Here is a 15,643-nt window from a genome sequence, read left to right on the forward strand (position 1 = left end):
TGAACAGGGATCTGCAGCCTTTTACAATTGAAAAGCCAAATTGTCTCACTATTTAGAGCAAAGGTGTCAAACTCGCGGTCCTCCAGATGTTGCAGACTACAGTGCCCATCATCCCCTGCCAGCATCATGCTGGCAGGGGATTATGGGAGCTGTAGTCCATAACATCTGGAGGGGCGCAAGTTTGACACCTGTGATTTAGAGCAAGAGAGTAGGAAAGAACCAATATAAAGAGGCCAATATGAGTAACTAAAAATATTTGAATAAATTAATGTTACTGACAATTGACATGTAATTTTATGATCTATCAATCTTCCACAGTCCAAACACTGTTTGTTGTGAGTCCTTTATTAGGAAGTGGTACACAGGAGGTCCAGCAATAAGCAAAAATATACATAGGAGCGACATGTGTGATTGTTTTAGTGCACAGGCATCAACTTTCACATGGTTCACATCTGGATTATTGGCAGCTGTTCTTCATCATTTCTCTTTCTGTAAGTAGCTTTCATACTGTAGTGATCTTGGTCTGCCCTTCCTTTCACATTCTGGTTATTCTAGCATCCCACTTATCTCCAATAGATTTTAATTTAAAGAGTTGATTTTTTTGTTTGAAGGAACCATAGCTTGTTCCATATGGAACCGTATTTGACTTCAGATCCATAGGTTGCAGATCAGCACTGGCAGATTTTTTTCACACAAAAACCCCGTGTCCAGAATGCACCACTCCCACTGAACTCATAACTAGGACGGCTTCTGAGTGTATCTTCAGCTGGGTTTCAGCATCTAAGTGGCCTCATGTTTTAGTGGCATTAAAGCATAAGAATTTTCCTTCACTGTTTTGTATACAGCATTGTGTGTGTGGTTTCCCACAACATTCCGTTCCTTAAATTCATTCCCTCTCCTGTATATATTACCAAAGCACATATTTGCAATGATTGTACATAGATGCCTCAAGAGTCAGTGTGATGTTTTATCAATGTTCAGATTCTCTTATGCGCATTAGGGAAAACATGACATAAAAAGGATCTTGATGCAACCACAGATGTGATCAAAGCATAAATTCTGTTTTGTAGCTATAAACACTTGCATGTTTATATTTAAAACATAGGTCAGGAAAAGATGTAAATGAATTGAAGGAGTTGTAGGTTTTTCAGCATTTTGCACTAACATTTGAATTCCTTCTTGCAGAATTTTTCCTCCTTCCTAGTAAACTTCTGAGGTAATAAAGGGCTGGAAATGGGGAAAATAATTTGCAGAACTAAAACAGGCAAGGGTCACACCCAACAACTGCTATTTTAAGTTATAATAAACAAACCTGTGTGCGAGAGAACAACACTCAGATATCACCTTACGGGCACAGAGATGAATGGTCCTGTGATTCAGCAATCTCAGGGGATGTGATAGCAGTTATGCTCTTCTTGGTACTTAAAATCAGGCTGAACAAATCACTTGTAAGCACGCCTTGGGGAATATGCATGATATAGGGGAAAAAAGACCTGAAAGACCTTGAAAAGCGCTGTAATTCTTGGTAGTCATAGAACTGAGGTGAGCGGAGATGTTCTGCCTTCAGCTCCAGGCACAAAAGATCCAATTGCTCTGTCTCACTGATGATGTTCCCTGAAAGATATACGTTGCGATTGCTATCACAAGACTGGATTTCTTTTGAAGGGCGGTAAAGTACAAAATGTTGCCCCCTCATATATTGTACATACACATATACATATGTATATATGTATGTACCCTGTTTCCCCGAATATAAGACATCCCCTAAAAATAAGACATAGTAGAGGTTTTGCTGAAGTGCAAAATATAAGGCATCCCCCGAAAGTAAGACATAGCAAAGTTTTTGTTTGGAAGCATGCCCGACGAACAGTACACAGAAAAATAAGACATCCCCTGAAAATAAGACATAGTGCATCTTTGGGAGCAAAAATTAATACAAGACACTGTCTTATATTCGGGGAAACACAGTATGTATATATATATGTGTGTGTGTGTGTGTATACACACACACACACACACACACATATAAATCAATAACTATTTTAAATTATAGCATAAATGATGTTGACCTCTAGGAATTGTTAATAAATAATTACAATTGTTCGTTGTTTTATTTATCTATAATTTTTGAATATTCCCTCTCAACCCCTCTGCACACATAAAAAACCCAACCCAAGGAAAAAGTTTTTCAATGTAGCCTTTTTTGCTGATATTATTTTAAATGCAGCACATGTGATTTTGATTTGGGAAACCCCAAACACACGTCCCGCTCCTTTGCAGCCTGATAAAGTACATCTCAAGAAAAGCTGTATTTGCTAATTATGCTGCTAGAAGAGCCCATTCTCTTCCCTTCTGCCCTGTTCAACTCCAGGCTTCTCGAGGGTTTGCAGCACCTCAGCAGAGCACAAGGCAGGATGGCAGGAAAGAGGGTCACATCATGCATTCTAAACTGTTAATGGTCTTCGCCCCCCAAAACTCTTGTCCTCCTCTGAGTGTTTTGGATGTGCTCCAACCTACCATGGCCAGTGTCAATGCACGGTGCTTGAAAGGGGAAGGCGGAAAGCCGAGGAATTGTAAGGTTCTTCGTGGAAGGGATGAAGGGTGAACATGGCACGGATGATGAGGAGTTCCAGTTAAGTAAAGAAGGTTTAGCACAGAAAAAGCAACAAAAATCAGTCAGCAACACAAGAGATAATTCAATACAAATCCCCAAATGATACAAAATCTTTCTAAATATGAAAGTATCCAAAATCCAGCCATTATAAATCAAGTATCTATATCCTTGCTTGTCTGCAGAGATTCTGTTCCAATTTATTTTGTCGTTGATGGCTGCGGTGTTGTGGTTTGATGGTGTACAAGTTCGTTTGAAACTTTATTGCATTGTTGTTGAGACTTTATCACAACTTAGTTGTCTGTTTTCAAATGAGACTTAGAGAGGACAGGGTGACCTGTAGCTTCCTGGTAAGCTTCTGACTGATAATGGATTTCAACCTGGGATAATAATGCAGTTCAGAGAATAAACTGAATACCTAGTATAATTACTAAATAGACATAAAGTAGGACTTCAAGATCCTTCCTGCAGAAAGCAAAAAAATGTAAGAGGGGGCGGAAGAGAAGAAATAAGGTTTATGTTTATTCCCAGAAGCAGCTGATGTTGTACCAGAGTATAACAAGAACACATCTGGATCAGAACAGTGATCTATCCAGTCCAGCATCTAGGCCCCCATGGTAGCCAATCAGCTCCTTCCAGGAAGCTTATAAGCAAAGTACAAAGTCAATAGCCCTTCCTTTCTGCTGCCCCCTAACCTCTGGCATTCAGTCTCATCATACCTGCGAACCTGTTGGCTCAATTTTAACCATCCAAGTTAATAGGCTTCAATAGACCCCATTCTCCATTAATCTGTTTAATTCCCTTTTAAAGCTATTTGAGCCAGTGGCCATAACCACATTTTACAGCAGCAAATTCTGGAAATTAATTATGCGTTGTGCAATGAAGTACTTACTTTTGCCTGTTCGGAATCTATTGCTGATAATTTCAAGTTAGGTGACCCTGAGTTCTTGTATTATGGGAGAGAGAGAGAAAGATCCCTTCCCCTTTTTATACATAATGTATAATTCCATAAATCACTGTCAAGCATGTCTTCTTATTGTCTTTTCTCAAAACTAAAAAAAATCCTAGAATCTTTAGCCTTTCCTCGGAGGTAATGCGCGCCAATCTATAGCTTAGGTTACCCTTTTCTGCATTTTTCCTATACTTTTCTGAGGCAGGGGCAACCAGAATGATATACTATTCCAAATACGTTATGGTGCTAGCAGGGTTTTTTAAAGTCCCTTTCCTAATAATTCCTATGTAGAATTCATATGTAGAATTTGTGTCCCCACTTGACCTCCCCATAAGCTTCCTGCATCATTGGTTGACAATGAAGTATCCACCACTATCCAACAGTTTGTTTCATGGCCTGGGGAGGGGGGGGGGAGCCCTTAGTTCTTTTGGGGTACTGAAATAATTACTACATCTGCAACAATACCGGGGAGGGGGTACAAATCAGCACTTGCTTGCTCTAAGGCAGTTTCAGTTCTAGCAGCATTCTGCTTCAATGCATCTCCCATGGCAGTTTTAGGACCACGGGAACCTAAATCACTATGGAGACATGGTTTGCCTAATAAGGCCACCAGATTAATTCATCTGGTCATCTGTATCTTGTTATCCACACACACACACAAAAACAAACCAAGCAGCCAAGTATTGGGGGTCATTCATCACTTCACTGGAAAAAAGGACATAAGTTCTTTAGCAATCAAGTTGCTGAGGGTGGTCTACTCATCTTCACTGATTCAAAGAAGAGCAGAGAATGGAGAGCCATTGTGGACCTCCAGAGACTCAGGTTATCATGTTTTATTACATTTACTGATTTGCCTTCAAGATAGGTTGGCCACCAGTAGGAGGGCTGGGGGCAAGGACATAGGGGTATGTTTGTGTGCGCGCGGTGTCACGAATGTCAGTACATCACTTCCAGGTACCCCGAAATAATAGTGGATTGCTATAGGAATCACTTGATACTCCTAGAGCTTCACACTGTCATTTCCAAGTTGTACCCAGAAGTGACATATTGCCACAGATCCCTGAGGTGGCTGGGGACAGCACCACTCATGCACCACCTCCAGAGCACTTTCAGGTGGCATGGGGAAGCAGAAGAAACAAAAAGCCTCCCTGGCCACCTGAAACCCCTCCATAGGGGAAAATGGGGTTATGCCACCCCAAAGTCCATTCTCCCCACCACTGGCATTCCTGGGATGAAAGCCCAGTGGGAGCTGGCTGATGTTGGCTCTGCCTGCAGGGGTGCCCCTGGATGCCTCCAGTTTAACTGGCCCACACATTAGGCTGACACAACTCTGGAAGTGGTGACTGAAGATGAGTAAGGCACCCGTGGAGCTTCCCTGTTTGTCCTCCTGGCTTCCGTGTCACGCCAGCCAGGAGCACCAAAAGAGTGGTGTGAGCCCACGCTGCCTCCTATAACCATTCCCCCCACCCAAAATCTGAATTGGGTTGTATGTCATCCAGTTTCCATTCCACATGTAAGGAGGCTGCCCTGACCCAGGTCAGTCTTGTCAGATCTTGGAAGGTAAGGCCCTTTCAGCACGGGTGGAATAGAGCACCCCAGGGATGGCAAAAATGCCCTGGGGAAGCGTTCTTCGAAGCAGCAGTGCCGTCCTGGCCACCCCAGAGCTGCGTGAAGCCGGTGCTTTAAACCTCGCTCATTGAGCGAGGTTTTTGAAAAGCGCCGTCTTCCTGCTGGCGCGGTGCAAACCACACCGCTAGGAAGACCCCGTTTCCCTCCTCCCCTCCATTCACCGTCCCAATCCGCATCGCTCTGGAGGGCTGGGGACGTGCCCATGCTGCCTTCTGACCTCCAGGGGTCAGAGGCAGCATGGGCATGTCCCTCCAGCCCTCCTGAGCAGCTCTGGACGGGATGGTGAGTGGAGGGGGCCGATGGAGAGGCAGATCCAAGTGAAGCCGCCTCTCTGTCAGGGAAGAAAGTCAGGGCTGCTCGCCCGCTGCTGTGCGAGCAGTCCTTGAGCCTCCACCGGCACAATTCATGCCAGTGGAGGAGCATTTCCGTGTGTGTGCAGAAACAGCCTAAGCATGGTCAGCCTTGTTTAGTACTTAGATGGGAGACCACCAACAAAATCCTTAGTTGCTGGTAGGTGGTGGCAACCAATGCAAGTCATGACAACCCACCTGTGCTTGCCTGTTACCTTGGAAACTCTACAGTGTCACCATAAGTCTGGTGGCATCACACTTATAAACCCCACCCCCCACATGCACAAAGTAAGAAAGCTGATTTTTAGTGAGAAGTTGGGGTATTTCAGTTTTAGTAATTTTCCATTTGAGTTCTTTGTCAAATCTTGGTGTGTGTCATTTAGGACATCTAGGACTTCTACGGTAGAATTAGTGGTGCTCAAAGGACTACACCAATCTCTACCCAATGGCCCATTCCCAGCTTACTATCTGTGCTATTTGTTACAGGCCATGGGTACCTGGCCAGCTTGAATTTTGACACTTCACTCTTCAGAAATTTACTGTATTTAAGGAATCTATTTCACTTTGAGAAATTTAACCTTACAAAAACAGAAGCAATAAGAACAGAGGTCATTGCTTTATTCAAAATGCGAAGTCTCAATTTCTTCTCCTTGGAAGTGCTCATTCACAAAATAGAATAGTAATTCAGTCTCCCCACTGGTTAAGAGAAGATTTCAGCTATAACTTAAAAACAAAAGCAAAGGATGTGTCTAGTTTCAGAGGTTTGTTCTATTGAGGAAGAAATCACAATTATTTAGTGCAAAATTCATTCTAGAAATAGTACGCATTTATCCTGCTATTTCCTCTCTGGATAAATCCTCCCTCAATTCTGCTGATTATAATAGTTCCTGATGGTATTACATGCTGTGGAAATTTCCCTTCAGGATTACTGTGTTTTGAAAGCATTTTGGAAATATTATTCAATAATAAACCATGTTCATGGTAAAGCAATTCTCCCTGTGTCCTGAATTCATCATTCATGGTGAACCTGAAGATGTCTTGTCCTGACTTCAGTGGATTGTTGATTTGTTCGAGATCAGTCCTACCCGCTACACACACGTGCACACGCACACACACAGGGTGTTCTGATAACCCTTACCCAGAAACCCAACAAGCACTTTGAACCTCATTATAATATTTTCTCTTACCTGCACAATCTGTGGAGTAGGGAAGGCAGCGTGGTCCAGCCCAATTTCATCTGGTCTCAGAAGCTGAGCAGGGTAAGCACTTGGAAGAGAGGCCCCCAAGGAAGACTCTGCAGAGGAAGGCAATGACAAACCATCTCAGCCTTCCATTTGCCTTAAAGCCCCTTGTTATGGTTACCATTAATCTGCTGCAACTTTGACAACACTTTGAATTTGTGTGTGCACGCGCACACACACATATAACCTACATGGGATGGGTTGACTCAATAAAGGAAGCCACAGCCTTCAGTTTGCAAGATCTGGGCAAGGCTGTTAATGATAGGATTTTTTTTGGAGGACATTAATTCACAGGATTGCTGTAAGTCAGAAACAACTTGATAGCATGTCGCACACATGCTCCTCATATTAATTCAAAATTGTGCATTCCTCATTATTCCTACCTTTGCCGGGGCTTGAGCCTGCAATAGCTGTTCAGTCATGAGTGAACTAATGTCATGGTTTGCTCTGACCCATTTCTGTCCGGAGCAACTAGATTACAGACCAGCAAGGAAGCATCTTAGTGACAACTGGCTGGAAGTGGCCAGGTAATGCTCCCAGACTCCTATGAAAAGCTTCCCAGTTGGGCAGTCTTATACTTATAAGGAACAAGTGGACTAAGTGTTTGTGCTCCATAGCAAAACACACCTAGCTTACCTTTGTGTTTGCCTTTTCAGCTGATGATGCATGTGGTGGGACCCTTCGGGGGCAGAGTGGAATTATTTCAACTCCCCATTACCCTTCGGAGTATAACAACAATGCTGATTGCACGTGGACCATTCTAGCAGAGCCCGGGGACACCATCGCTTTGGTGTTTATGGATTTTCAACTGGAAGATGGATATGATTTTTTAGAAGTTACGGGAACGGAGGGGTCATCACTATGGTAAGACAGCTGTTATGCTTCCTTATGTAACTGTAGGTTAACTCAGAGTACCAATCCCAGGTGCCAGGTTGCCGTGGCACCTAGAAATTTCATTGTGGCGTCTTGTGCCTGAATGTGCATGATGTGTTTTTGGCTTGATTATGTGTTAACTTCACACCACCTAGTGGTCATGGATAGATTCTTTTCTTAACCAGTACTGGACTAATATTCAGTTAAACGGCTTTTCAGTTGAAGTTAAAGAGCTTTTCAAACCTATCGTGAAATTATGAGAAATGGGAGACATGTTTGTTTCGATTTCAAGGTTAGGCTTTTATTTTGGTGGCAACTAAAGTTACCTCCAACAGCAACAGTTTTCTCATGGCTTAAATAAATGACAAGAAATTGTGGAGAGTTTTGTAGTAGCCGCAGTTTTGTAGTAGCCACAGTTAGAAAATGTGCTTGTTAAAATACAAAACTCTTCTACATTTTTGGAAGGCGCTTGGAGGCAAAGAAAATTTTTTGATACCTGTTTTTCGAATCCGTATGTCTTTAAGCCTGCAAAATGTGTGTGCAGAACTCTAACTGAGAGACAGATTGAAACAGAAAGTTTTGAAATGATTGTTAAAAAATACAGAGGTGGTGTGACTTTACAGATGGTTGTCTGCCTATGTAAAATGGGTATGATCGCTGGTGAAATGCAGGAGTAAATGCCATGTTCACTGTAGTTGTCAGCCATCGTTTAATCTTCCTGTAGGAACAATCTCTCCGTGTGTGCGGGGAGGCGCAATAGAATTTCAAATAAGACATTCTGAGACACAAACATGATGTCCAGGTGAACTTAACTTTGCTCAGACTCTTTCGATTACATGTGAGATGAGTTCCTGATTGGACCATTTCAGGGTTCTCTGATGAAATTCATCTCAGCTATAATACTATGCTGAATAGCTCTGAACCTGAACAGTAACTGCTTGTGTTATAAAGCCGGGTTATTGCATCCTGCCCTGATTTTGCCCTGTTCAAGAACTGCATCATTTAATTTACTGGAGAAGTGGTATTGTCCGAAGTCTTGGATGGGTCATTATATTGATGGACTTTTGTTGTCAAGAATAGAATTGGTTTCAGTTTGCTCTCACCTTGTGTCCGTGTTGTTGGATACATTCTTTAATGATCCTCATTGACTATTTTGCATAGCGTATTTCTTTGGTCTTCTGCAATGAGCAGTACCTATATAAGAAGTGCTTTCAAGAAGAGAGAGCAGGTTTGGCTGAGTTTGTGAGCAAATGCCAAAGGTGCACAGTCATCTAAGTAGTAAGTCTAAGCTCAGAAATCTTAAACTGATTTTTTTTACTATGTACCTTGAAAAATTTGAAGCTGGCAGTGGCAGATGGGTGGTAAGGAGAACAGCTGCAAGAAAGCCGAATAACCATGTGAGAAAGTTGTGCAAACGGGAAGAATCTGAAATAGTTCTAATACAATGGAATAGGTCACTAAAAGATCAGCTCCCTACTCACCACCAGTGAGCCAGATGTGAGCCGAACTAACTTTGAATTCTCAGCATGCTTACCAGACCTCAATTTCTAAGATTCAACAGGATAAGTCATATAATTTACATTGCTGTAAAACTGATATAAATTTGTAAGACAGAATATCTTTGAAAAACGGCTATTGTTTACGTTTCTTTCTGTGGAAAAGAAATAATTTATGCATGCAGTAAAGTTCCTTAACTGTTGTCACAAGGTAGGGCTGTCTGAGCAGGTACTCCAGTATTTCTTTGTCTGGTATAGCATTAATTTATCTTATCGCCTAAAAAACAACAACAACAGTAAAATAGCAACCGAGCTACTGATCTGGTTGCCTAGCCCCTCCCCCCAATGGGATCTCTGTCAAGAATGTCTGCCAAAACCATTAAGCTCACAGCTATGTAGGAATGTAATCATAGCTAGATGTGAAATCTGCATCATCTCAAGAGCTGGGGGGGGGGGGGGCGGGGGCAGCAGATTCTGCCCTCTCTCTGGACCCTGAAAGCTAGTACAGATTTTAAAAGAAGTATTCCTGCTTCTGGAAAATTCACAGGCTTTTAGAGGAAGAAAGCCCTAGAGCCGTGGTGGCGAACCTTTGGCACTCCAGATGTTATGGACTACAATTGTACAATTGAAGACAATTGTAGTCCATAATATCTGGAGTGCCAAAGGTTCACCACCACTGCCCCAGAGCTTTGGAGCATCCATTGAGAATGCTGAAATCTAGTTGTCATCCTGATTTGAATGAGAGCATTGCTGGCGGGGGATTGCTGCATCATGCTGGCAGGAGATGATGGGAACTGTAGTCCATAACATCTGGAGTGCCGCGAGTTTGACACCTGTGAGTTAGATCGTTGCTGGCTTTTTCTTGACATTTGTGAAGCCAGACACACAACTTACGCACACAACTTTTCTTACTTTCCAGCAGTGGCGTACACCTGTGCTCTTACATGTGAAATTAAGCTGCAGGGTGACATCCGTAGGTGAAGTTTTACACTTAAAAGGGAAGATTTCACGACCAGCGTTTGCAGCAGTTATTGCCGCTATTAAGAACTTTCTTAGAAGGGTGCAGTAATGAGAAATCTGAATATTTTTAATAGCTTGGTTAAGCGTTACAGCAAAGGGTCCTGCTTTTGATGTGTGTCCCCTTCCTAATGGTTTTCTTAGCACAGGGCTGGTTACAAGTCCTTAATGTAACAGCCCGTAACCTTGTGTCTCCCCCCCCCCCCCCCCCCCCGTGCTTAGACGTGATGATTGCAAAAAGGAGTTTGTTCTTTGGCAGAATTAGGAGTTGTGGAAAACTTAAATGTCTTTTAAAGTTAAGCATCTTCTAAACTTGAGTTGAGCTCTGACCTGGATGACCCACGGTAGTCTGATCTCATCAAATCTTAGAAGCTGAGTACATCAGCCCTGGTTAGTACTTGAATGGGAGACCAGTGTGATATAGCAGGTGGATTCTAATCTGGAGCAGGTGGATTCTAATCTGGAGAACTGGGTTTGATTACCCACTCCTCCACCTGAGTGGCGGAGGCTTATCCGGTGAACCAGATGTGTTTCCGCACTCCTACATTCCTGCCAGGTGACCTTGGGCTAGTCTTGGTTCTTCGGAACACTCTCAGCCCCACCTACCTCACAAAGTGTCTGTTGTGGGGAGAGGAAGGGAAAGAAGCTTGTAAGTCACCTTAAGTCTCCTTACAGGAGAGAAAGGTGGGATATAAATCCAAACTCTTCTTTTTCTGTGCAGAGGCAGGAAATGGCAGACCACCTCTGTTGTTGATTGTCAGCTGCAACTTTGACAGCACTGTCCATCAAACTAGTGCTGCAGCCAAATCAAGCTGTTTCTCCAATGGCCCTCATGAGTTTGCTGCTTATTCTGTTTCTGGTTCCAGTCAAGAGGCAGGCAGGCCCCAGCAGGCCAGATTGAGGTATATCATCAGCAGCAAAAGGGTTATGAAGAATGAATGTTGGAGTGGTGCTATTCCAGAGACAGGGGGCTGGGTCCAGCAGTTCACTTACACAACAATTGGGGATCTTTCCTGTGTCACAGGACCTGTGTGGGATAATATCCTTTCAAAGGTCCGCTGATGGGGAAAAAGCAAGAATGGCAACTTCACCTCCTTCCATCTTCCCATGGTAGCTCTTAGATATGCCCAGATGTGACTCCTGGGTCCCTTGACTCTGGGAATCAACCTAACTGAGATCAGAAATGGTATCTGGGGAGAAGGGAAGAGTGGCAGATCTGTACCCATCTGCATCTTTCTCTGGTGGACTGCAAGATCCAGTGTAGGAGAAATGGAGAAGGCAATGCCAGTGGATCTTGAGGAAGAATTCAATGTTTTCATACAGGGTGTCCCTAGGAGCCGAGTGGAGCAGATGTGAGTAACATCTGGTTGGTTTTAACCAAGCATCGATGGGAAGGAGATTGGGCGACATGTTCTTCATAAATGTGTAGTTGTGGGCTTAATTTCCATTGGGCAAGAACATCATCAGCCTTTCCTGTTGGTCCAGAAAGATCTTTATCAAGTTCTCCATTGAGACTGCTGTAGTTACAAAACTCCAGGACCTCGCTTCTTGGATGGAACTGCAGCTCCTCTGAAAACTTGAGACCTTTACTACAGATGCCAGTGGAGTGATTCACATTTGTCTCCCCACCCCCACCCTTCATACACCTGGTGTATCAGGAGAGAGAGAGAGAGAGAGAGAGAGAGAGAGAGAGAGAGAGACCTGGCACATAAAAGATGCACCACCTCATTCACGTGAGTATCTTAAAATAACACAGGCTCCATCTGTTCATAGACAAATCAGTACATTTCTCCTTTTGATCACGTGTGTTGCTGTTTATTTTGGTGGTTAAATCATTCTGGAACATATAAAAGGCGCCTGTCAGAAATGACACAGCATGGTCTTAAGACCATGACAACCTGAAAAATCTGCTTTCTCCCTCTTCCTGTTTTCTAACATCTGACCTGACAAAGGGTTCCAGGTGGTCCAAAAGCTCTTACAGCGTTGTTGGTTCTAATAAAAATATATTCCATGGCTTATGCTCTTGGCTTTGAGGGGCATCCAGCTTGGCCTTCTAAAGGGAGCTGGTCTGGATGACAACTGGTCAGTTTTATGTCAGGGGTGGACAGCATGTGTATCTTTTGCATGTTTGCTGATGTAATGTTCTCTGGAAAATGGTAAGGTGAATGCAAAGAGAAAAATGCTATCACCAAGGTGGAAATTACTGTTGAATGAAGCATCAGCATCCATACGCAGTGCCGTTCCCTGTAAGTGTTATGCACTCAAATTCCTGTACATGGAAAAGTTTGTATAGGAAAAAGAAAAGAAATATCTGGTTTGCATGTGTTGAAGCTCATCTACAAAATGGGCTTCTGGCATACCTTAGGACAGTGGTGGGGAACTTTTTTTCCCTGCCAAGGGCCAGTTGGATATTTATAACATCAATCGTGTGCCATACAAATTATCAACTTAAAAATTAGCCTGCTATATTTGGTCTAACATTTAATTAACTCACCCCTAATGTGATGGCTGGAACTGCTTCTGTTTATTATGATGATTCACTTAATACAAATTTATGTTGCTATCAAAAAAGCTTCTAGATTTATTGAATTTCGAGTCCTGCCCCCTTTGCCCTTCCTGGCATGGGCATTTTCTCCCTCTCTCTTCCCCAGCCCCTACCCAGTTTCTGATTCTCTTCTCTCCCTCCCTCTGGCTCTTTTGTACTTTGCCCTGCCTTGGTCCTCTCCTGATTCTCACCTCTCCTGTTGTCCCTGCCCTGAGGCAGTGCGGCTAGTAGGGCACTGGGTCGTTGGGGGGTGCCCCTAGGCTTTTTGGGACCCAGCAGTGGGACGGGTTGCTGCTCCCAAGTGGCCGTCCTCCTCCCCCTGCCTGCCTGCCTCTATTGTCTGAGCAGCCCGGTGGCAGTGGCTGGGTGCAGGAGGGACGGGCAGCAGCGGGGCAGGGCACGGGTGGTAGCACTGATTGCCTGCGTAAGTCAAGTGGCTGCAGCCAGACTGGGCTGTTGCAGACATGAGCCTGCAGTGCAGAGAGGGGCAATCTGAACGGGAGTCAGAGCAGGGCCAGACCAAATGATTTAACAGGCCTTATGCAGCCCGTGGGCCAGACCTTCCCCACCCCTGCCTTTGAGCAAGGGGGAAAGGAGCTTTCATTTCTTATGAGTGCTGTCTCTCTTGACTTGGGATGGGGACTCAAACAGAAGATACCACTCGGGACACTTTTGTATGAGTACTCCACACAAGTTTCCTGTTACGCCTGTGGTAGTTGTTGCTTCCACATGGCCATTGGCTCTTTTTAATTTTGTTTATTTTATTTAACTTCATAAAGTTGCCTCCACCCGGGCAGCATTGGAGGGAGGGGGTTCAGTGCAAATTAATCATGCAGTTGTCCACCTTCCAGTTTTCTTGTGCCTTTCTCTCCCACTTCTTTTCCCAAACCTGTTTTGAATACAGTCTTTTCCAAACAAATTTGGTCCCAGAATGAACAGAAAGATGCAGTTTCCCACACTTTACCGCTCATATCCTGCACCATTTCCTTCCCATTTACCTTGACTCAGATGGCTTTTAAAAAAAATTACATTTGATGCTGGGAATATTGGAAGGATGGTGGCCTAGTATAGCCTGATCTTATCAGCTCTCAAAATCTAAGCAGGGTCAGTACTTGGAGGGGAGACCACAAAGGAAGACTCTATAGAGGAAGGCAACGGCTGCTTCCTGCTTGCCTTGAAAGCCCCTTGCTGGGGTTATCATAAGTAACTTGACAGCATCTATGTACATATATATAGTGGGCTTATTCCTATGGCATCCTAACACTATAAAAGAATTTTTAAAAGATTAAAACACAAAACAAATGGCCAATGTAGGCAAGGAAGGGAGGAAATGGCAGGTGCAAGAGGAGGGCACGAAAAATATAATTCCCCGTATGAAGGTTATATTGCCACTGTGAATGCAGAGACACACTTTGCTTGTGCAGTAGCAATGAGAATAAAACAGTGAATTGTCCCTGTGTGGAAGCAGCTAGTATGACGTGTTCCCAAAAGCAAAGGAATTAAAGGCTGACCTCCTAGCAGTCAGCCTTCTAAGAGAGCAAGTTGTGATCTGACAGATCCAGTCAAACCCTGTGCAAAGTCACAGAGGTGTAGCGTCAAGGGGCGGGGGGTGCGCGACGCACAGGGCGGGCGCCTCTGCCGAGTTGTTCTGGGGGCCTGGCGGCAGCGGGACAGAGCGTTCTGGGGGCTTGGAGGGGTGCGGGGGGCGCGCACGCACCAGACGCACACCCCCTTGCTCCGTTCCATCAAAGTCATACTAAAACCACCTGCCCTTGGAAGAGATTAACCCGCTGCCTCCTAATCTTTTCCAATACAATCTTAAATTTGCCAGCGCGGTGTAGTGGTTAAGAGCGGCAGACTCTAATCTGGAGAACTGGTATTGATCCTCACTCCTTCACAGAAGCCAAGGACTCTTATCTGGTGAACTGGGTTTATTTCTGTTGGGTGACCTTTGGCTAGTCACAATTCTTTTGAACTCTCCCAGCCCCACCTTCCTCACAAGGGGTCTGTTGTGGGGAGAGAAGGAGGAGTTTGTAAGCCCCTTTGAGACTCCTTCCAGAAGAGAAAGGCAAGCTTTAAATCCAAACTCTTCTTCCTTCTCTTCTGCCTGCCATTTGAATTAAAGGTGGGAAATATTTTTTTTAAGAACAGGGCTGCTGTTAGAGATGTAATTGACTGTTGAGATCTTTAAAAAGCATTGCTTCATCAACAGCTGTCACCATATCAGAAGGATCTTCAGGGCAACCCTTTTGTGGTGGTGGCCACCACCCTATATCAGAATTCCAAAAAGATTGCGGACCCTTGAATAGGGATGGACGATTATCCCATCATTAATACAGTGGAACCTCGGTTTTCATTGGTAATCCGTCCGAAAAGAATCAATGAAAAATGAAACCAATGAAAACCGAGGCAAACTTTTCCATAGGAATCAATGTAAATCCAATTAATCCGTTCTAGGCACTCCAAAAACCATACCAAAAACACATTTTTTGGTGAATAAACATAGTGATTAATGCTGAAAACAGTAACAAACAATAACACTGGGACCAGCTTCAGAGCCAGTGGACCAATGTCGCACCAGAAAGCTGTCCAAAGAGGTCTGGTTCTGACGCCTCTTTAAGATTTGTCTGAAATGGGGCAAGACATTGTCATTAAATAAGTTGCAGACACGGCCTGTAACAGTTTTGTCTGGGTGATTTTCTCCACAAACCCCTGCACCTTACTGCAAATCAATGAAAACCGAGACAATTGTTTCACTGAAAAAATCAATGAAAACCGAAACAGATGAAAACCGAAGACAATGAAAACCGAGGTTCCACTGTACATCCTCCTGTCAGTTTTAAAGTCTTTGTAATTCAGAGACATGGCTTAATGTTTTGGAGAGCTGCAGCCTAGGTCCATGACATCTTTACGCCCCATGCCATTGCAT

The 15,643-nt window shown here is 43.9% G+C and overlaps 1 protein-coding gene across 3 annotated transcripts in view; it reads left to right on the plus strand.

Annotated features, from left to right (window-relative positions):
• The window catches only part of LOC125434149 (CUB and sushi domain-containing protein 1-like), an 890,459-nt gene that overhangs the window by 23,424 nt on the left and 851,392 nt on the right, over window positions 1–15,643 (plus strand). For 2 of the 3 annotated variants that reach the window (XM_048499152.1, XM_048499153.1), the window contains exon 2: window positions 7,440–7,647. The exons of the other annotated variant lie outside the window; for it this stretch is intronic. In XM_048499152.1, coding sequence (XP_048355109.1) covers window positions 7,440–7,647 — 208 coding nt within the window. The remainder of the gene's footprint in view (window positions 1–7,439; window positions 7,648–15,643) is intronic. 3 annotated transcript variants of the gene reach the window in all.

Source organism: Sphaerodactylus townsendi, linkage group LG06 (assembly GCF_021028975.2).
Source record: "Sphaerodactylus townsendi isolate TG3544 linkage group LG06, MPM_Stown_v2.3, whole genome shotgun sequence".
NCBI lineage: Eukaryota > Metazoa > Chordata > Lepidosauria > Squamata > Sphaerodactylidae > Sphaerodactylus > Sphaerodactylus townsendi.